This window comes from Dromiciops gliroides, chromosome 3, assembly GCF_019393635.1.
Source record: "Dromiciops gliroides isolate mDroGli1 chromosome 3, mDroGli1.pri, whole genome shotgun sequence".
NCBI classification, from domain to species: domain Eukaryota; kingdom Metazoa; phylum Chordata; class Mammalia; order Microbiotheria; family Microbiotheriidae; genus Dromiciops; species Dromiciops gliroides.
This window is the reverse complement of record NC_057863.1, coordinates 485,135,215-485,157,259: the sequence shown is the minus strand read 5'-3', so window position 1 is coordinate 485,157,259 and position 22,045 is coordinate 485,135,215. Positions and strand designations below refer to the sequence as shown.

General features: G+C 39.0%; 1 protein-coding gene across 1 annotated transcript in view; it reads left to right on the top strand.

Annotated features, from left to right (window-relative positions):
• The window catches only part of TNFRSF19 (TNF receptor superfamily member 19), a 95,628-nt gene extending 75,616 nt beyond the window's left edge, over positions 1–20,012 (top strand). Inside the window, exons 6-10 of the mRNA XM_043998307.1 lie at positions 5,349–5,513; positions 6,040–6,165; positions 9,445–9,547; positions 10,563–10,965; positions 16,325–20,012. Coding sequence (XP_043854242.1) covers positions 5,349–5,513; positions 6,040–6,165; positions 9,445–9,547; positions 10,563–10,965; positions 16,325–16,333 — 806 coding nt within the window. The 3' untranslated portion in view covers positions 16,334–20,012. The remainder of the gene's footprint in view (positions 1–5,348; positions 5,514–6,039; positions 6,166–9,444; positions 9,548–10,562; positions 10,966–16,324) is intronic.
• The last annotated feature ends 2,033 nt before the right edge of the window (positions 20,013–22,045 follow it).

Genomic DNA, 22,045 nt, shown 5'->3' with positions numbered 1-22,045 from the left:
ACACCCCATTCCTCCAAAGCACCATCAGAACCCTAATAAATCATAGAGGGGTTGGAGGTGAGGTGGTGGAGAAATCACTAGCGGTATCTTAGATACCCAATAAAATACTGGTAGGGAACTTAGCAGAGGTGTGGGGGTGGTATCACTTAGAGTGAAAGAATTGGAAATCTCAGTTTCATTATAGAAGAAACCCACAGATGAGGAAAACAGTGCTTGATTTTTGCTGTAAATATGAAGTGGTTTCAAATCCATTTCCCAATGGATTCTGATTAAAACCAACTGGAATCCAACTAACACAAACTGGCAGATAACCAGATAATCAGAATTCTGCATAAACACAATCCTCAACCCACTGATGATGATGACAACGACGACAGATAATATTTATATGGTGTTTAGTTTGTGCCAGGCACTGTGCTAAATGCTTTACAATTATTTTCTCATTTGAGCTTCATGACAACCATGGAAACTAGGTCTTAATATTATCCCCATTTTTTTTTAATTTTTTTTTTTTAGTGAGGCAATTGGGGTTAAGTGACTTGCCCAGGGTCACACAGCTAGTAAGTGTTAAGTGTCTAAGGCCGGATTTGAACTCAGGTACTCCTGAATGCAGGGCCAGTGCTCTATCCACTGCGCCACCTAGCTGCCCCTATCCCCATTTTACAAGAGGGGCAGACAGGGGTAAAGTGATTTGCCCATGGTCACATAGCTAGTAAATGTCTGAGGTCAAATTTGAACTCAGGTCCTCCCAGGCGCTCTCTCTCTCTCTCTCTCTCTCTCTCTCTCTCTCTCTCTCTCTCTCTCTCTCTCTCTCTCTCTCATATACATGTGCATGCATGTGTATATATGTCTATATCTCCATATGCATACATGTATATGCCCATATATACATATATGTGTGTGTATGTGTGTATATACACACACAAACATACACACACTGTCCCAGTACTTTATTTCCTGTGCAGTTCATGCCACAGATCCAAGCAGATACTTAGGATTTATCTTAAGAAACAGCTTTTTGGGTGTGTTCTGAGGTCACCACCCATTCAGTCCAATATTTTAAGAATACCCTCCACGTGGAAAGAATGTTTCAGTTATAATTAATGTTCAAAATAATAAGGCTGATACATTGTCACATGCAGTCTCTGGGGCCGTTGGTGTTGCATAACTCATTTTCTTTGTAATGACATGAGACTGACTGAGTGGGTGAGTGAGGGTATATCCAAAAATGACTGTGAAGTAAAAACAAAAAGCATAAATAAAATTTATTTTTATACAAATCTAAAATATCAAAAATAATCATGAAAGAAGTATCAAATTGTATTTATTAAACTCTACTTCAGAAAGAAAATAGACTCATAAATGTTTGAGTCCAAGATTTCCAACAAGTATTGAAATAAAAAGGGTTTTCTGTTCACCCCTGAATCAATACTACTAACTAGCCAGGACCCTGAGCCAATTACAACCTCTCTGAGTCTCAGTTTCTTCATTTGTTGTTCAGTCATGTCTGACTCATTGAGACCCTGTATGGGATTTTCTTAGCAGAGATACTGGAGTGGTTTGCCATTCCCTTCTCCAGTGAATTAAGAGGTAAGTGATTTGCTCAGGATCACATAACTAGTGATTATCTGAGGCTGGATTTGAACTCAGGACTTCCTAACTCCACGCCTAGCATTCTATCCATTGTGTCACCTAGCTGTCTCTTTTCTCATATGTAGCATGAGGGAATTAGATATCTGAGGTTCCTTTTGGCCCTAGCATTATGCAATTAATAATCAATCTGAAAATTCAATGAGAACATTCCCATTCCCCATTATGTTCCACTTAATTTCAGTCTTACTGAATTTATTACAGACAATCAGTGATCTTAACATGATAGTTAATACTGTGTCTTGCCTCATAGATTATAAGCTCCTTGGGACCAGAGACCATCTCATTTTTGTATTTGATGCCCAGCACAGAACCTGGCACATTAGGACATAATTGATAGCTGACTTTGAGTTTGGCAACTAACAATATAAAAAATGCCCAATTATATTCCCCCAAACCAGCTATTTCTAAGATGTCATATTTTCTTGAGGAAGATGCGTAGTTAAAGGTAGTTAATACGAGTAGAATTTACTTTCACACAACAGAAAAGAGGATGGTGGGTCTTCCTGGCACCATCTGTACCACTTTGACATTTCCATGTTCACTTTCAACCCTGTAACATAATTTGCTTTAATTGCATATATATTTTAGTTGTTATTTGGTTTTCCATGTTTGTGCAGCTGCCACAATGCTTACGTATCTTTTTATTCATTTGTCCACATTGACATAAGCTGTTATGGATTTCTCTCTCTAAGAGGTTAGGGACAATGTCTGCTTGCACCATACAAAGATAAGTGTTTTAATAAGATTTTTTTTTAATTGATGATGATATCTCCACAGGGTTTTCAGTGATAAAATACACTTGTAAATACCAGGCATACTTAGAAGTAAATGCTATTTAAAATACTTGTTAGTGGTGTTACTGGATACCTACTTCAGATTTGTCCAAATTATTCTAGGAATCATTGTCAATCTAGTTCCTTCTGCCACATTAAGACACATCAGCTCTTGGTAAATGAACATTCAGGTTCTAAAATGGCTCCTGTGGGCTTAATTTTCATGTCTATTTAGATAACTCACAGTTCTATATATCCAGTCCCAATCCCTTCTCTGAGTTCAGATCTCACATTATTAATTGCCTGGACATCTCAAACTCAGTCTGTCCAAACCAGAATTTATTATCTCCTCCCTTACCCCAAACCCTTCCTTCTTCCAAACTTCCCTACTTCACTCAAAGGCAAGGCCATCCTTTGATCTAATAGGAATTTTTCTTGACCTCTCCCCCACCTCCACTCTTACTCAAGCCATACAACTAATCACCGAATCTTGCTGTTTCTCCCATTACATCTCTGATATGACACCTTCTCTCTCTTCACACTGCCTTCCTTTAGCCCTCATCACCTCTCACCTGGACTATTGCAACAGCCTTCTAATGAGTCTCCTTGCCCCAAGCTACTCCCTACCCCAGTCCATCCCACACACTGTTGCCAAAGCATTTTCTTTAAGCATAAATCTGGTGGTGTGACTCCCCTACTCAATCACCACCAGTTGCTCCCCAAATGTAAATTCTTCTGTTTGGGCTTGAAAGCCTGGCCCTCACCTGTCTTTTCAACATCATTGTACAATATCCTTCTCCCATATTCCATACATTTCCCATACTCCCGTACAACCAGACAACTGACCTCTCACTTTCTCTTTATAAACTTCACATGTGACACTTCATCTCTAGGACTTTGCATAAACCATCTCCTGTGCCTAGAATGAATTTGACCCTTATTTCTGATTTGTAGAATTGCTTTGTTTCTTCAAGATGCAATTCAAACACAGCCTTCTTCATAAGCCACTTTCCGGGGGGGGGGGGGGGGCCAGCAATGAAAGTTAAGTGACTTGCCCAGGGTCATACAGCTAGTAAGTGTCAAGTGTCTGAGGTCGGATTTGAACTCAGGTCCTCCTAAATCCAGGGCCGGTGCTTTATTCAGTGTGCCACCTACCTGCCCCCCTTAAAACCTTTCTTAATCCCTACTGCTAGTACTGTTTCCTCATAAATTATCAAGAGGTGGGAAGCTAGGTGGTGCAGTAGATAAAGCACTGGCCTTGGATTCAGGAGGACCTGAGCTCAAATCCAGCCTCAGACACTTGACACTAGCTGTGTGACCCTGGGCAAGTCACTTAACCCTCACTGCCCTACCAAAAAAAAATTTATCTAGAGGTGACTAGGTGGTACAGTAGACAGAGTAGTGGATCTAGAGTTAGGAAGGCCTGAGTTCAAATTTAGCTTCAGACACTTTCTAGCTGTGTGATCTTGGGCTAGTCCCTTAACTTCTGTTTGCCTCAGTTTCCTCATATGTAAAATGAGGATAATAGTAGTACCTATCTCCCAGGGCTGTTGTGAGGATCAAATGAGATGTTTTTAAAATGCTTAGTACAGTGACTGGCACATAGTAGGTGCCTTATAATAAAGCATGTTCCCTTCATTCAAATATCCACCCAAAGTTCATTCAGCAAGTGATGTAAAATTATGTTCAGGATGGTTTGGGTGTCTAATGCATTGTTCCTCAAGGAATTGACAAGCTGTTCTAGCAGTAAGGCAAAAGAAGGACTTGTCTATAGGTAAGGATAATATGTGGTAGAATGTGGTAGAGTTAAAGGAGGAATATGGACATGCCTTAGTTGTACTAGAAACAGTTTCTTTTACTTGGTAATGTTGCTTACTTGGCTTTTATTATGGTGACCACTCTATGCTATGACCATCTTTTCTCCAAAATTCAGCAGGTGGAGACATTCCTACAACTTACCAAATATAGCCATGAGGATATTTGAATCTTTCAGATGTCATATGTGATCAGGAATAATCCAAGAATTTTCTTTTTTACTGAGGTTTTAAAATGTGTGTTTCAGCACAACCTACAAAATATGACAGGAAGGTTTTTTTCTGGTTTTTTAAAAAACTTATTGCATATGACGTGCCTTTGGAAATAAGTAGTCTTCCCTTTTATTCGTACATTGCTTACAATGGTTAATCTCAGAATCTCACACTCTCTGAGAAGATCCTTCAGAGAAAGCCCCTCTTCTGCATGGCAGCCCTTCATAGAATCAGGACCTTAGCTATGGAGCTATGAACTTAGAGTTTTCTTATGCAACATACCCTTTTAAAATTTTATTTAATTTAGGTTTTTTTGGTTGTTGTTTATTTGTTTGTTTGTTTTTGGTGAGGCAATTGGGGTTAAGTGACTTGCCCAAGGTCACACAGCTAGTTAAGTGTCAAGTGTCTGAGGCCAGATTTGAACTCAGGTCCTCCTGAATCCAGGGCTGGTGCTTTATCCACTCTACCACCTAGCTGCCCCTGCAACATACCCTTTTTACAGATGAGGAAAGTGAGGGCTAGAGAAATTAAATGACTTGTTCAAGGTCGCATAGCAAGGGACAAGCTGGGGTTAGAACTGAGGTTTTTTTATTCCCAGCACTCTGTTGTGTCCTTCCCTGAGTCTTCTTCAGGCTAAGGATCCCTGTTTCCTTCAACCAATTCTCATATGGTAACATCCTGAAGCCATTCGCCAACTTGGTCTCTTTTGATTTGGTTGTTCTCCAGCTCATTAATTGCCCTTCCTCAAATGTGATGCCTAAGACTGACCCCAGTGTTCCAAATGTGATCTGACCAGTACAGAGGATCAGCAGTATGATTGATTATTCACTATCAAGTCACCAACTTTGTTCCACTTGTTATAATTAATGCTGATGGTCTTTCCTGCCTCTTTCAGGTACAACCAAAGTGAACCTTGTGAAGATCCCGTCTACCACCTCCAGTCCTCGAGACACAGCTCTGGCGGCTGTGATCTGTAGCGCACTTGCCACCGTTCTGTTGGCCCTCCTCATCCTCTGTGTCATCTACTGTAAGAGGCAGTTCATGGAGAAGAAGCCCCGCTGTAAGTCCCTCACTATTTCTGTTTCTAAGTAAGAAACTGGAGAAGTGAATTATCACCAGAGCCATTAAAGGGTTTGACAGGAAACCTGCCTAAAATGAGAACCAATGAACTGTTAAAGTAATTGGAGATTAATGAAAATAAACCCTATAGTCTTTTAGTCTCAGGGAGGCCCGAGGACAGGGAGAAGGAGGAGGTGCAGAAGGAAATGAGTGGCATTTTTATAGAAATGTTGACAAGTATGAAACATCTTAATGCCACTAGATAAAAATGAACTTCGGAATTTTTTGTAACCTGAGCATCTTACTACTTTTGGATTTCTTGACAAGTGGTTTTCCATGTTTAGTGATCTCATTTTAAGATTAAACCTACCAGTCATTGAAAATGCTAGATCTCTCTCCTCTTAAAAAACTTGAAAAGGTTGGCTTGGAATTTTCCACATTCTCATGTTAATATCTGCTTCATAAAGGAAAGTGCAGAAACAAAGAGTTAGCTTGATGCATTCTCCTTCTTCCCTCTTTACCAACAGGGTCTATGAGATCACAGGATATCCAGTACAATGGGTCAGAGCTGTCATGTTTTGACAGAGCTCAGCTTAATGAATATCCTCACAGAACTTGTTGTCAATGCCATCAAGATTCAGCACAGACTTGTGGTAAGTAAGGCCTCATTACAAACATATTAGAGGAATAAGGGTAGCCCAAAGGAAGTGGGAACAGAAAGAATTGGGCACATTTACCTAGGAATTGAGATGCTTTACTTGGTCTTCTAGTTAAAAAGGGTATTGTCATATTATCCCTCCTTTCTCTCTGATGGTTTGGTTCTGATTCTAAGTGGTAAAAGAAAATTGCCACCTCATTAAAACCCTAGAATGTCTGGGTGAGTTCATCTTCATTGCTTGGGGTCAATGGAGCTTTCACTTAAACAACCTGACACCCTGCCTGTTTAGACAAGTGTTTGTTTCCTGCCTTCCCTATAAAGCAGTTCTCGGAGTTCAATCATTGACAGTTAAATTGATGTGTGAGATCTTTTGGCCTCAGACCCAGGAATTGTGTACATGGGCCTCCATCCCAGAAAACCTTGAAGAAATCAAATGATTTTTAGAAATATTCATACAAAAATGTTTTCTCCCCAAAGTTCTAATCACCATACTGATGGACTATCAGTCATCCAAACCAAGGCAACCAGAAGGATCCTAGAGAAAGGATATGATTCTCCAGAATCTTATTCACATGATGAGGAGGATAACCTACGAGGCTGGTAGTTCAAGAATCTTGAGTTTTTACAAAGATTGACAGTTTTGCTCCTGTCAGAGGAACAAGTGGAAAATCTTTTCATGGGCTCCCATCTAGGATTCAGAATGTGAAGCACAGACCTAAAAGGTCTCAGTTCGAAGTCCATCAGAGAACAAAGTCGACAGAATATACTTGTATGCAACAAAACTATATGCATAAAGCTAAAAATGTGAGAAAATTAATTTTCCTAAATACTTTAATTTCTTCCTGCAAGAAGATTATGGATTTTCTCACAAATGGAAATTAAATATGTCTATCTTCAGTACAAGGCATTGAGTTTATTAAAGCATGCTGCATATAAAGCTAGGGATTTTATTTATCTTTGTATTCTCTGTAGTGTCTGGTATAGTGATGAGCTATATGTGTATGTGTGTGTATCAAGGAGCTCAGTAATTTTTATATGATGAATAAATGAATGAATGAATGAATGGCAGATGGACTCTGGAATTTCATGATATCAATGACACATTATATATGCAGGTAGACACTCTAGATGGAGAAAGGCAAGGTGAATAGAGAGATGGTTCAAAACCAGGAAAACCTGGGTTCGTGTCCCACCTTTGACATGTGGTCACTGTAGGACCCTGGGCAAATCATGTCACCTTTTAGCATGCTAGGCAACTCTCTAAGACTGTAAGTGCAGAGAAGACACAATCTTGTATTGGTAAGGGAAGTTTCTTTACCAGGAAGCTCCCTATAAAAATGATATCACAGGTTAAGTCCCTGTCTTTTTTTTTTTTTTTTTAGTGAGGCAATTGGGGTTAAGTGACTTGCCCAGGGTCACACAGCTAGTAAGTGTTAAGTGTCTGAGGCTGGATTTGAACTCAGGTACTCCTGACTCCAGGGCCAGTGCTCTATCCACTGCGCCATCTAGCTGCCCCAAGTCCCTGTCTCTTAACCAGTGGTTCTCAAAGTATAGTCTGGGAGCCCCTGAGAATCTCTAAGACTATCAGGGGAGCCTGCAAGGTCAAAACTGTTTTCGTAGTAATACTAAGATATTTCCATTTTTAATACAATAAACATTGATAGAGATAACCCATAAGAATTAAGAATACCAAGGGTTGCACATGTATAACCTATATTTGATTGGGATGAGGGGAGGGAGGAAAGGAAGGATAAAATTTGGAATGCAAAATTTTAAATAAAAATGTTTATTATTTTTTTAAAAAAAGAATACCAAAGACTCTTGGGACCAAAAAGTTTTAAGAACTGCTGCCTATTCTGAATGCTCTGATTTGTAGACCATTTGTAAACCACTGAAGAACTAGTGGGTGGCAATCTGAGTTGGGTGCACCATTCTTTCTCAATGGGGTTGAGTGACTTTCCCAGGGTCACACAGCTAGTAAGTGTTAAGTGTCTGAGGCCAGGTTTGAACTCAGGTCCTCCTGAATCTAGGGTGGGTGCTCTATCCACTGTGTCACTTAGCTGCCCTGGTTAAAGTTATTTTAAAGAAGCTAACTACAGTTGTAAGAATCAAAGAAATCAATAAACCAAGAAGCATTCATTAATGGCCTGTTATGTACCAGGCTTTGCGCTAGGCGCTAGTGATCCCAATGCAATCCCAATTCTTAGAAGGGAGCTAGGAGTTCTAAAAGACAGGAAAGGGAAGAATATTTCAAACATAGTAGCCAGCCCGCGCAAAGGCTGGGAAATAAGAGGTGGCATCCTGTGGGTGGGGAACAGTGAGGAGCCTAGTCTGGCTGACACAAAGACTCAAGGATGTACATACATTTTGAACTGATGTTGGGGAGGGGAGGGAAAAAAACCCTGACAAACTAAAACCAATTTTTTTTAAGAAGAGCAAGATTATTTTCCATACATGACAGTTCATCTCTTGTGACTGTTTCTTTGTATACAGGGCTCCCCATGTCTGGGATGCACTCCCTTCTAATCCTCCACCACATAGAATCCCTTGCTTCTTTTCTTGATGCTCCCAGTTATTAGCCCTCTCTTCCTCTTGAAATTGTTTTGTATTATGCTGTATACCCTTTGTATTAACTGTGTAATTTAAGATTCTAAATGTGGATTCTAATCTGTTCCCCCAGTTTTGGGGGAAACTGACTAAAATCACTGATAAAACGAGTTTAGGTTTTTAAGGATTTATTGAAAAATAGAAAGAAAAAGATTAAGAACAGAATTCCAACAGCCTGGCATTCCTATCTTTCCTCAAATTTCCTGTGAAGTCCTCTGCCGCCACCACCACCATCAAGTCAGGAACCCAAAAAAGTGAGAGCTCTCCACGCAGGCCCTCTTTCCTCCTTCCTGTCTCCTCCCAGAAAATAGGAGGCTCCTCAAGTTGATTGGCTGGTAGCCTTGATAGACAGCACCCATGAGCAAACGTCACTTCCTGACGCCAAGGAACAGCCACATGGCCTTGCCCTCTGAGGCATTTTCCTCATGGCGGAGCTTTCCCACAGCAAGTCTCCAGTAGGTGGCATCATTCCAATCATTACATTACTTTCCTGTGTACATGTTGAATCCCCTTCAACCTTTTTGACAGCAGAGACTATGTGGGTTTTGCTGTTCTAACCCCAGTGCCCTAAGAAATTCATGGCAAGTTGCTGAACTGAAGGATGTTGCAATGGGAGTTACCTGAAGGAATCTCATGATCCTATTTAAAACACTTGTCTTCTTCACAGGTCCAGTTCACTTGATTCCCTCCTTGTGCTGTGATGAGACCTGTAGCATGGATCGTGGCACTCATGGCTGTGCCCTCCACTCCAGGACCACCCTTCATGAAAGGTAACTTTGGGCATTCATGACATTTCATGTTTTCAAGGCCAAGCAATGAATTGACTGACTCACAAATGCCAGAATAGAGCTCTCTGTCTCCAAATGCTGAACTTAAAAAGAGAAGTCACATATGAGGTGTCTGATTACTCCTCTGGGAAATTCCTGAAGAAGGCAGATTCACTTAGAGCTGCTTTACAATCCAGCACTCTTTATACTTTACCATCCACTTGTACTGTTTCCATTTGACTTTTATTATTTCTGCCAACTGAATACACTTAATCCCTATACAAGGCTTTGAGTTAAGTCTAAATGTATTTTTACTGGAGATGGACTTTTTCAATGACTACCTGGTTTAGGTGGTTTTATGGATATCCAATAGAATATAAGCACCTTGAGGCAGGGACTTGTTCATTTTCATCTGTGTATCCTTAGGTCCTAGCACAGTGCCTAGCACATAGTGGGGCAGCTCGGTCATGCATTAGATAAAGCACTGCCCCTGAGGGAGGACCTCAGTTTAAATATGACCTCAGACACTTACTAGCTGTATGACCCTGGGCAAATCACTTAACCCCAATTGCCTTAAATATCCAGGGCCATCTCCAGTCATGCTGATATATATCTTGCCACTGGACCCAGATGGCTCTAGAGGAGAGAGTGAGATTGGTGACTTTGCAGAGCCTTCTCTCACTTAAATCCAATTCACTGCAAGTCATGTCATCACCCCCGATGTCATGGTCCTCTTCAAGAACAAAGGACAAATAAAAACAGCACATAGTAGGCATTTCAAAAATGTTTATTTGGTCAGCTGATCTGGTTTGAAAGCAAATAAACTAATTTAGCTTAAATTAGTGAGGTAAGTAAATTAAAATAGCAGGCAGCAGTAAAGTTGCAATTCAGGGAGAACCACATACAGGTTCTAGTTGGTAATGTCTCTGAACATTAATCTTTAATAAGTTTTCTCCATTCAGTTTTTCTGATGTTCCTTTTAAAATTTAACTTTACTTTCCCTTTGTTGCCCTCTCAGGAATGCAAGTTCAGTGGGGGAAATGCTTCCAACATTCTTTGGTTCCATTCCCCACTCTACCTGTGGTGAGCTTTCAGATGCCTGGCCGCTCATGCAGAATCCCATTTGCAGCGACACACTCTCTCTCTCTGAGTCTTACTTGGAACTGAATGGAAGAGAAAGAAATTCGCTTAACCTGGAAACTGAAAACTCAGCCACTTTGGATTCAAACAGTAGCCAGGACCGGGTGGGTACAGCAGTTCCACTTCAGTCTCATCCTGAAGACTTGGCAGAAGCTACTGAATGTTCTCAACAAAGCACACCAACAGACCCGTCACTAACTCAGGAGACTTTATCTTTTAGAAACCAACTGGAGCAAGAGAATGAGGATGCCATGGACATGGTCCCCCAACATTCCCTCCAGGTAAGAAAAGATGATTAATATCAGTGTTGACTTAGCATCTGCATGTAGTAGATCAACTTTGAAATGAAATGCTAGTCCAAGGTTAGTTATTGGAGAATAGGGTTTGCCCAGATCGCAGAGTACTATCGATGAGAAATTTAATATTCTGTTTCTTTTTCAAAAATAATAATAATAATAATGGGAACAGGTTTCTGGAAGTGTTCTGAGTATATTAAATTCCTATATATAAAAATTCATGACATATTCCATAACCTCAGGGTTGGGGCAGAATACTGAGTACAGAATACTTTTGGACTAGAGTCCAGGAGGCTTGAAGTTGAGTCCCAACTCCTCTCATTAGCAGCTCCATGACCTTGGGCAAGTCACTTTAACTTTCTGAGTCTCGGTTTCCTTGTAAAATGGAGATAATGATTCCATGACATGCTTCATGGCGTTGTCAGGAGACTCCAATGAGAATTTTTGGCCCTACACAAATATTGAAAAGAGTAAACCAAACTAGATGATCCCTTAACATCTCTTCTGGATCAAAAGTCTTTGATTTTTTAAGACATTTAACAAATGTTTGCAGAATGAAAATAGTTTATGAATTAGAATAACGTGTATATGTTTCTTTAGTGGGTGGAGAAAGTGCGGACTTTTGTCTTTGAATGGTCAATGCATTGGTAGAAGAGAACAGATGTGCCCTTTCCCTAGCTGGGAGGCAGAGAAGGGAGTGGGGCCAGAAAGTGAGTTCATCCCAAATTCTCTGAGTGAGGCTCAGTGGTCGCTTGAGCCCGTTCATATAATGCCTTCCCTGTATTCACCAAATGTGTGCTTTGAGAGAAGCCAGCTATGAAGAATGGGCAGTAAATAATAATCAGACAGGGTCAGCAAGATGGAGTAGTTCCCATCCCATCTAACATGCATTTTTAGAGACAGTCAGACCCCTTGTGGCTTATGTTCATTTGACTAAAGAAATATTTTCTCAGGCTTTTTATACTGAGTCATGATACTTTGAAAATTAAATTTGAACATCTATACTATCTTGGAATATCAGGAGTACTTAAAATCAAAATACCTACCTTTGAATTCTGACTCTTTTGTTTACTATCTGTATGACTTTTGACAAGTCAATTAGCCTCAATTTCCTCATCTGTTAAATGAGATAATTGACCTAGAAGGTCTTTAACATCCCCTATTTCTCTAAAACCTAAAATACTATTTGCATCTCTGTCAGTTTCCACAGATCAAATTTTCAGTTGTTAACATTACCTTTAATACATTGAATCTTTTAACCAATTGATTGTATGGAACAAGTCTTTGGGCCTCTGTTCCTTCAGCTTTCAAATAAAGGGTTTAACCTAGATGTTGTCTAAAGTCCCTCCCAGTACTAAATTCTCTCAGTCTATGATTCTTCCATTGACAGGTTTTGGTTATTCCCTTTGTTGCCAACCATTGTTATGGGAGAGGCTGAATAATTAGAATAAGTATATGCTAGCAACAGAACTCTTAAGCCAAGCTTTTTTTCGTTTTAACCAAGTGTGTTGACAGTATATAAAATGATTAGTTATCAACTATCTCATGGCCTTTCATCAAATATCTTGATGTAATATTGGTGGGGACTCTCCATATTCTAACCTTGACTTAGTTCTATAAGGGTTCCAGAAAAGAAATATTTCCGTGAAAAGCCCTATCTATATGAGCTTCTTGTGTCATTTTTTTTTCACGTTATTTTCCTGGTGGTGGAATGGAAGAATTATCATGCCTTTGTGATTGCGAAGGGTTTTTTTAAATTAATTTATAATATTACCCTTAGACTATGCAATAAATGGGGCAGTGTTTTTTGTTTTAATTTACCCTTCCTTGGGCAGCTAGGTGGCGAAGTAGATAAAGCACTGGCCCTGGATTCAGGAGGACCTGAGTTCAAATCCAGCCTCAGACACTTGACACTTACTAGCTGTATGATCTTGGACAAGTCACTTAACCCTCATTGGCCTGCAAAAAAAATAAATAAATTATCAAAACCTAGAAGGAAGAAAAGAAAAAATCATTTATTAAAAGCCTACTATGTACCAGTCACTGGGCTAAGCAGTTTACAAATATTATCTCATTTAATCATCACAACAACACTTTGAGGTAGGTGCTTGCTGTTATTATCCCCATTTTACATTTGAAGAAACTGAAATAGAGGTTAAATGACTTGCCTAGAGTGACAAAGCCAGTAAATATCTGAGGCTGAATTCAAACTTAAATCTTCTTAATTTCAGATCTAGCTCTCTGTTCCACCTAGCTGCTTCTAGACAACAAAACATTCAACACTAACATACATGATTGTAATGATAACATTATTTCATATATAAATGTTATATTAGTCAGGTAATCTGTATTATTACTGAAAATCCTTTTACATGTAATTTGTAAATATTCTAAGATCATAGATTTAAAGCTAGAAGAGGCCTCAAGTCTTCTAGTCCAATTCCTTCATTTTATAGATGAGGGAGCTGAGGCACAAAGAGTTTTTACTTGATTTGTCCAGGGTTATACAACTAGCAAGTGTCTGAGATGTGATTACAGCCCAGGTCTTCCCAATCCCAAGTCTAGCATTCTGTTCCACTGTGGCATGTTGCCTGATAAAGAAAGGTCTCCCAGAATATTTCTTCTCTAGGAAGGTGTAAGTCTGTTGGTCTTCTCAATATTGTTCCAGGCCCATCTATTCTCTTAAGGTTTTAGTTATATAACACCTTACAAACAGAAACATCTTGTTACTATTTGTTGATTAGTACATGCTTTTTGATTGACAAAGGAGATGCATAGATGGGTAATAGGAAGGAAAGCACGTTAAGGAAGATCTGCATTTTTTCATTTTGATTCAGAGGCCTTACAAAATCACACATTTGTTTTTGAAGAATCCAAAAAAGAATATGGACAAGTTAAACCTCACTAATATATGGCAATGGGATTATTTCGAATATATGAGTTTGCCTTACTGACCAGAAAAACCCATACCTCATTTGTATTTAATAATACCCATTAGCATTCAAACAATTACTGTAGTAAAGTCCTTAAAGATAACTCCCTCAGATTTAAGGGCTAGGCGTACCCTTTGGAATCTTACTAGCTGTGGTTAATATGTTCGGCAAACTGTTTTCTCTTTGTATTAGTAATACTTCAGTCCAGCTCAGGTAAAGCTCTCTAAAATCCAAATTACTGGAGGCTGGATTTGATTGCAGAGGAAAGTTCCTTCTCTAAGATCTTCCTCCAGGACCTCATCCTGGAGTGAAAGGTGGCCCTGAGATCTGTAAGGCCATTGGCAGAGGGCCAGAGGCAAGTCTTACCAAACAGAAAAGGCCTTGGGTGGAAGAGACCTGATAACAGATTGGCCCGTTCAGGACCAGGTCCACTGAAGTGCCCAGAGGCTCATCACAACCAGGGGACTCATCTTTAGACCCAGAAAAATCATCTGATTAAGTGTGGATGGGGTCACCATTTGTGTCCTTGCTTGGAGTGCCCCCACCAATAAAAGCACAGCTTTAGAAAATATTAAAGATGTAAAGTCTCACTGATTTGGGCTAATTTTAGAGAAAGTCAGGGTTGTTGGTCATCAAAGTTATGAATTCATATGAATCAATTAAAAATCTAAATTATAGGCAATATTTCACCTTTTCTTTTTTCTTCCCAATACAACCATTACTTTCAGAGGTGGTGGAGTAGAGAGAGCCACGGACCTAGAATCAGGAAGGCCTAAATTCAAATCCTGCCTCAGACACTGGGCAAGTCACTTAACTCTTTTCAGTCTTAGTTTCCTCATCTCTAAAATGGAAAAATGGAAATAACAATAGCACCTAACTCCTAGGGTTCTTCTAAGGATAAAGTGAAATGATAATTGTAAAGACAGTTGTAAACCTTAAATCCCCGTATAAATGCTTGCTATTATTTTTATTAATTCACATACATATGGTGACTTAATCTACCAGTGTTGTTAGTATATACTTCTAAGGATTTACCTTAATAAGCATTTATCTTTTAATTTATCTTAATAAGACTGGCTTATAATTACCCTGTCAATAACTTTAATTACTTAAGAAAATAAATGTTTTCGGGATAACCACCACTTTGAAAGCACCTATTTCTATTTCCCTTTCATTCTTGTTCACAACAATGTTTTGCTGGGCGAATCTCTTTATAGGTATTAACAAAAGGTCATTTTCAGCCTAGGTCTTATCTAAATCATCACAGATTAGCAGCATCTGAACTAAGGTAGTTTTACTACATTAATTCAGCTCATTCACATTATTATTATTTTTTTATATGCTATTCCTTTTGGCCTAATGTATCCTTGCTTTGTGATTTCCGGAAGTCAATATCCTATTTTGAGAGGGCCAAACATAATGCTTTCTTTCCTCCTGAAGTGCCTATTCCTCAAGTTGCCCTCAAGAGGTCAGAGGTTCCTTCCTGCTAGAAAAATGTGTCAGAGGCTGATTGTACATAATCTCATGAGACTACTGGGGAAAAAAAAAGTCTTTTCATTCCCCATAGTTATCTGAAAACTTTCTCCTTTTGCTTAATTGATTACAGTATCTTTTAGCAAATCAATCAAGGCATTTTACATAGATTCCTTTCTATTTCTGTGAAAAATAGGCAAAGTATAAACCTCTCTCCCCCACTCTGCCCCAATGCAACTTATTTATACTTTAGGAGTCCAACATACAGGAATGATAAGTATCACTTATTTGCATTTTAGCAACTAAGCAGCATAGTGGGTTAAGGAAGCAAGGTTAGAGTGGTGAACCTAGAGTCAGGAAGACTCAAGGGCAAATCCTGCCTCAGATAATTAGTTGTGTGACCCTAAGCAAGTCATTTCATTTCTGCCTGCCTCAGTATCCTCCTCTTGTAAAATGGGGATAATAACAGCACCCCCTCCCAAGGTTATTGAGAAGATAAAATGAGATGATATTTGTAAAGCTGTTTGCAAACCTGAAAGCACTGTATAGATGCTAGCTGTTATTATTTTTGTTGTTGTTTTTGCCACCTTGAGCAATTAGACTAGAGATTCAATGAATTTATGGAATATGGCTATTGTATCATTTGCTGTCTCTAACTGTTATTAACGTTTAGAGTTTGCAAACATTAGATGTGTTTTAGGAGCTCTGAAAATGTCCACTTTGTTCCCAGCCTTCTCTACTGCTCACTGTTTGAAACTATATCATCCAACATCAGAGAACGAGTGAAGGTCCTTTTGTTCATACAATATGACCCCAGCACAAAACTTGAGCAAAAGGGACATTTGAAAATGCAATTGCTCTTCGTAAGTCTCTGATCTACATTGTGTTTCCTTTGGTTTGCATTTGACAAATGGTCTTTTCTTCTGTTGTGGTTTTAGGAAGCCTAAAGGACTCTTTTCTACCAGGAATGGAAGTGTACATAACCCTAATGCCACTCTGCTAACACTGGGGAACCGAACCCAGTCTGGACCTTGGATGGTTTCTGACGAAGCTGAATTGAACTGGCCACATTTCAAGTCCTTCAGCCAACTGTGTCTGAGCCAGACCAGCTGGGTGCTGAAACCCCAGGGCATAACTTGAGAAAAGACTAATGGCAGATTCATGATACTTTGCATCTCTTCCAAACCAGCAGTTTCCCTGCTACATGAGTGAATGAAAGGACTAAAGGATTGATCTTGGAGCCAAGGAGATTATGTCCATGTAACAGGAAACAGAATTGAGTTGGGACTTATATTCCTCTGCCAAATGGCTGCATGAGACTGAAAAGATGGGGCATATGTGAGGCATCCATGTTTTGTTTGAAAAAAACAGACAGTAAATGGCATCATACTAGACATAAGCTTAAATTGTTTAGTTTTGATGTGGAAGGAATTCCAAAGTGAGTTCTTCTGCTTGTGCAAAAAAGTCCTTTTTTGGTAGTCTAAGATCCCTAGCCCAGGTGCTTAGAGTGCTAATGAGGCTCTGCCCAGACTGGTTAGCTTCTCACATAGAAGAACTCATACATAGACTACACCCCCAGTGGTAACCAAGTAGCTGACAAATGTATGTTCTTGGTCATAATTTATCACCATTGTTGCCCCCCCAAGTTAACTTAATACACATGCCTTACTAGCAGTGGATTACCTTTGTGTACAAAAGACAAGACACACATGTATGTATTGATGAGGAAGCTTTTAATTATGTTACCTCAGTTTCCAAGGCTGATCTTCCAGTGCTCAGAAATGTCTATGACATAGTTAAACAGTATTGCTAGGATAAAGAGCTTTTATTAAAGTAGTGCATTTTGTATCAAAGACTTCATAAACTGTAACATAGAGGTCCATTCATCATGAGAGTGTAGAATCTGTTAGTAGCCTTTGGCAAAACTCCACAATACAGTGAAATCAGAAGAGAATTCACAGTTTGGTATTTTACGCTGGTGGTACATAGTTACATTAGAAGGGGGCCCTTGACCAGTACCAGTATGTTATGGTATTAAAGCCTCTCCCTGTCTCCATCATAATTACTAACTGAATATAGGACCATATAGGAAAGTCATAAAGGCACTCACTCTATCCCCTGGATGTGTACTGGAAACTCTGAAGTGATTTGCTAGGGAAAAAATAGCCCTGTCAGGGTGAAAAGGAGATGTGCCTGGCATGTTTTTGGAGTTCATTCCCTCTTCTTTTGTCTGAGTAGTTAAAAAGGGCTCTCTGTCTCACTACTACAGCCTAGATAATCAGGCTTGCCCTGTGTCTTTTAACTAATTCTTCTTAACTCTTGGCCACATTTGCACTTTTTAAACATTGGTTTTTATCTCATCAGCATTGCCCCTTTCCTCTCCCCGCCCCCAGTCCTTTTATGTATATAAGGTTGAAAGCTGACATTCATTTATTCCCCAGTCTTCTTAAAGTCCATATTTTCAGGCATATTTTTCCCTCTCATTTTGTACACTGTGGTTTGACAATAGTGGAAAACATAAGGTGTCCTCTTACAAGTATTCTTGCCTCTCTCCAGTCAATGTGGGGTTGAGGTACATCTTTGTGTGCTTGTCTTATTTGTTCTCCCATCTCATTACCTCAGAAAAAGGAAATGACGTGGTTTCTCCTAGTCTATAATCTTCCATGTCTACCACGTGGACAAACAGAATTGAATTTAAATATATATGTATATGTGGGGCAGCTAGGTGGCACAGTGGATAGAGCACCGGCCCTGGAGTCAGGAGTACCTGAGTTCAAATCCGGCCTCAGACACTTAACACTTACTAGCTGTGTGACCCTGGGCAAGTCACTTAACCCCAATTGCCTCACTAACAAATAAATAAATATTTTTAAAATATATATATATGTATATGTATATATAATATTACTATCAATTAAGTCAAATATTTGCATCACAGCAATCTTGTATGTTACAGTACTAAGAAAAACATAGTAACTAACAAGAAATTCCAGTATGTATTATTTTGCAAGACACTTTGCTAACCAAGAGCTAACAGAAATTCTGCAGAACCATAAGAGGAAACTTAGTTTTCATGCTAAAAGGACTATATGTAGAGATATTCTGAAATTCATCATTGGGTCAAAAGTCTAAGCTCATTTTACTCATGTAAATACTGTTGACCCTTTTGAAAATCATCTTCAGGAAAACCCCTTTCATGGACATTTTCCACAGAATCTTTAAAAAATACTTTTGAAAATATAATCAAAGTCTCACCACAAGTGAGTCATACTGTATTTAGGTCAACAAATAGAAAGTATCCAAGAAATATTAGGAAACAGCATTCATCTGTATGAATTTACTGTAACTCATACACACATGTGATTGATTCCAATTGGTTTTTCATCTACTCAGAGATTTAGAGATAGAAAGAACATTAGAAATTATCCAGATCCAAACTTCTCATTTTAGAGGTAAGGAAACTGAAGCTCAGCCCAGTGACTTTAAATAACTTGTCCAAGGTCACATGGCTAGCTAGTGACATAGGCAAGACCAGGTCTCAGGGCTCCTGGCTCCCAATCCAATATTTTTCTCCCTACATCCTTCTACTTTTGTTATAAGAAAAGGAGTGGTGGCACTGTTTCCTTTTTTTAAATCACCCTTTGATCCTCTCAGTATTTTTTTTTTCCATATGAAGAACTCTTACTGACTTCAATGACAGACACCTGCAAGAGAACACTCAAAGATGTGAATGAGATTTTGGCCTTGGATCTCAAAACATCATTTCTGATCAATGGAGAAATGCTTTGAGTTTCAGTGCCATTTTGTTAACACCTGCTGAGGAAGCATACAATAATGTTCTGCTGACTCTCTTAGCTTAGTTAATAGAGAAATGCAGTGCACACTTCAGATTCTTAAAGATATTGTTGGAATGTTGCATGGTAGTCAACAAGCTGACCTTTCAGGGTGTGTATTCAAAGGAACTCATATAATTCATGATTTAAGGCATGTAGCCTGTTGGAGTTTACAATCTGGGAGAGCATTTGGGTTCAAGCATTGTGAGTGTGCTGGAGCCAACTTGCACAGTTCTCAAGAGCTGATTATTAAATTTCCAGTGTGAGCATTTACACCTTGAAAATCAGCAAATGCTGGAAATCAGGACTTGATTTATTGTCTTGTTGGTTGTCTCAACTTAATAAAGTGTCAGGAAAAATGTTAATAATGCAGATTTAACTTAAAAGTGTGTCATGCATACTTTTTTGTTTTGGAGAGCTGGTTGTTAAACATTTACTAAGTAACAGCATTATGCATGAAATTCATTCAGAAGAATGAAGTGTCTATTGAGATCACTGAATTAAAGCACAGGATTCCCCTTCCCCTCCCCCCTTAATGTAAATTGTACATATTTTTTTTAAAAATAGATTTTTCTACTTTGAATTGCTATTGTTTATGTTGCTTAGGTCAAGCACTGTGGTCTGTGCCAGTAGAAAATGTCCATTGCCACTTTAAGGGCATCAGCTTGAATGAATTTAGGTTGCATCATTGCTTTTTTTGCATATGAAACTTTTTTAATTTTATAAATTATAGTTTTCTTGTATAAATAGTTGTGTGATGCTTTTTTATTTGTGAATAAAGTTGTTACTTAAATTGTTCTTATTTGTGTGTCCAATTAAGAAGTTATTTCATGGAATGATAATATTTAAAGCTGGAAAAGGGAAGATTTGTAAGTCCATAAACTCATATACTTAGGCTTGAAAGGGACTATAGGAGTCATCTCATCCAAACCCTTTATTTTACAAGTAAAGAAACTGAGGCTTATAGAGAGTAAATTCTGAAATCCAAGTGTATCAACTCCAAATCAATTACTCTCTACATTTCGCTATGCATGCATTTTAGCGTGATCCGATATTTTTTCCCATGCTATAAAGGAAATAAGGGTGTTCTTCATGACCACAATGGATCTGTGATCTCACCAATTTGGATACCCTTGTCCATGTTGTAGATCATATCCTCCTGCTCACACCTGTCCATCATGGAATGTTTCCTATAAATCTGCCACAGGGGTCCACTGGAAGTGATAGGGCTCTTCCTCAAATTCTCTTAACATCAGATGGTTATCAGTAGGGCATGTGAACTATCCATCCTTTTGGTGATGTGACCTTTTCACCCTTTTTTCTTATCATTCTCTTCGATCAATGGCATCCTTTACCCCATACCACTTCATGACTCGTCATTTTCAATGTACATTCGTCTATTGCCACTGCCCTTTGAGTGAACCTCAACTTTAGTTCACCAGAAATTGGAGCATATTATGACTCACAACCATACAACATTGAGAGAAGAATATTACTGTTAAAAATATGGACCTTTTTTCAGAGGGAAGCTTTAGAATATTAAAAAGATCTCTGCAAATTCTCAGCTGAAATTCAATTCACACTCCTGTTTCTATTTAGTAATGGGAACACCTCATTGTGCACAGAGAAGAGTTTTGTGGGTTATCCTCCCAACTTCATATCATAATCTTAACAGGTACCATTCATCCATTTGGTTTTTCCTAGGGATAGTTAAGCCAAATACTTTTTCTTTCTTTTCTTTTCTTTTTTTTTTGGTGGGGCAGTGAGGGTTAAGTGCCTTGCCTAGGGTCACACAGCTAGTAAGTGTCAAGTGTCTGAGGCCAGATTTGAACTCAGGTCCTCCTGAATCCAGGGCCAGTGCCTTATCCACTACGCCACCCAGCTGCCCCCAAGCCAAATACTTTTGACTGCTTATGGATCTCTTTAGGAAGCTTTGCAATTTTTTAGACTTTTATACAATCAGTACAAAACAGGAATATCTAGAGGACCTCACTATCTATGGGGAAATCCCCTGAACCTGCTCCACAGCAGTAGCCAACACCTTTGGTAAGCATATATATCTCCCCATTGTATGCTTCACTAGATATCAATAACCACAGGGTCATCAAAGTTATCTCTGTTGTTATGTCTTTAAAAGACTCTTGTATGATTTTGATACATGTATCAGGGACTCTAGGAGAGTCTTTAAGGTGTCATTTATTTAAAGAAAAAAATTTTTTTTTTTTGTGAGGCAACTGGGGTTAAGTGACTTGCCTAGAGTCACACAGCTAGTAAGTGTTCTGTCTGAGGCCGGATTTGAACTCAGGTCCTCCTGAATCCAGGGCCGGTGCTCTATCCACCTGCCTGGCATTTTTATCTACCATATCAAATGCTTTTTTTAGAATCAACAATCATGTAAAGTGGGATTCTGTATTCTACAGTTCAGCTATGTGTCCACAATTACACAAGGGTGCTCTCTAATCAATTGAAGAAATATTTATTAAGTACCTATTACCTTGTTAGGCACTGGGGATGTTATTGCTGCTCAGTCATTTCAGTTGTGTTTGATTCTTTCTGACCCCTTCTGGGGTATTCTTTACAAAGATGCTGAATTGGTTTGCCATTTCTTTCTCCAACTCATTTTACAGATGAGGAAACTGAGGCAAAAGGGTTAAATGACTTGCCCAGGGTCACACAGCTAGTAGGTTAGACACTGGGATTACAAATGTGAAGAACAACATTATCCCTCCCCTCAAGATGTTTAAAATACAGAGTAACCTAAAAGTCTTAGTGCAACTTTAAGCTTTAGCAACTTACAACTGCACATTTGTGACACCCTGCATAATA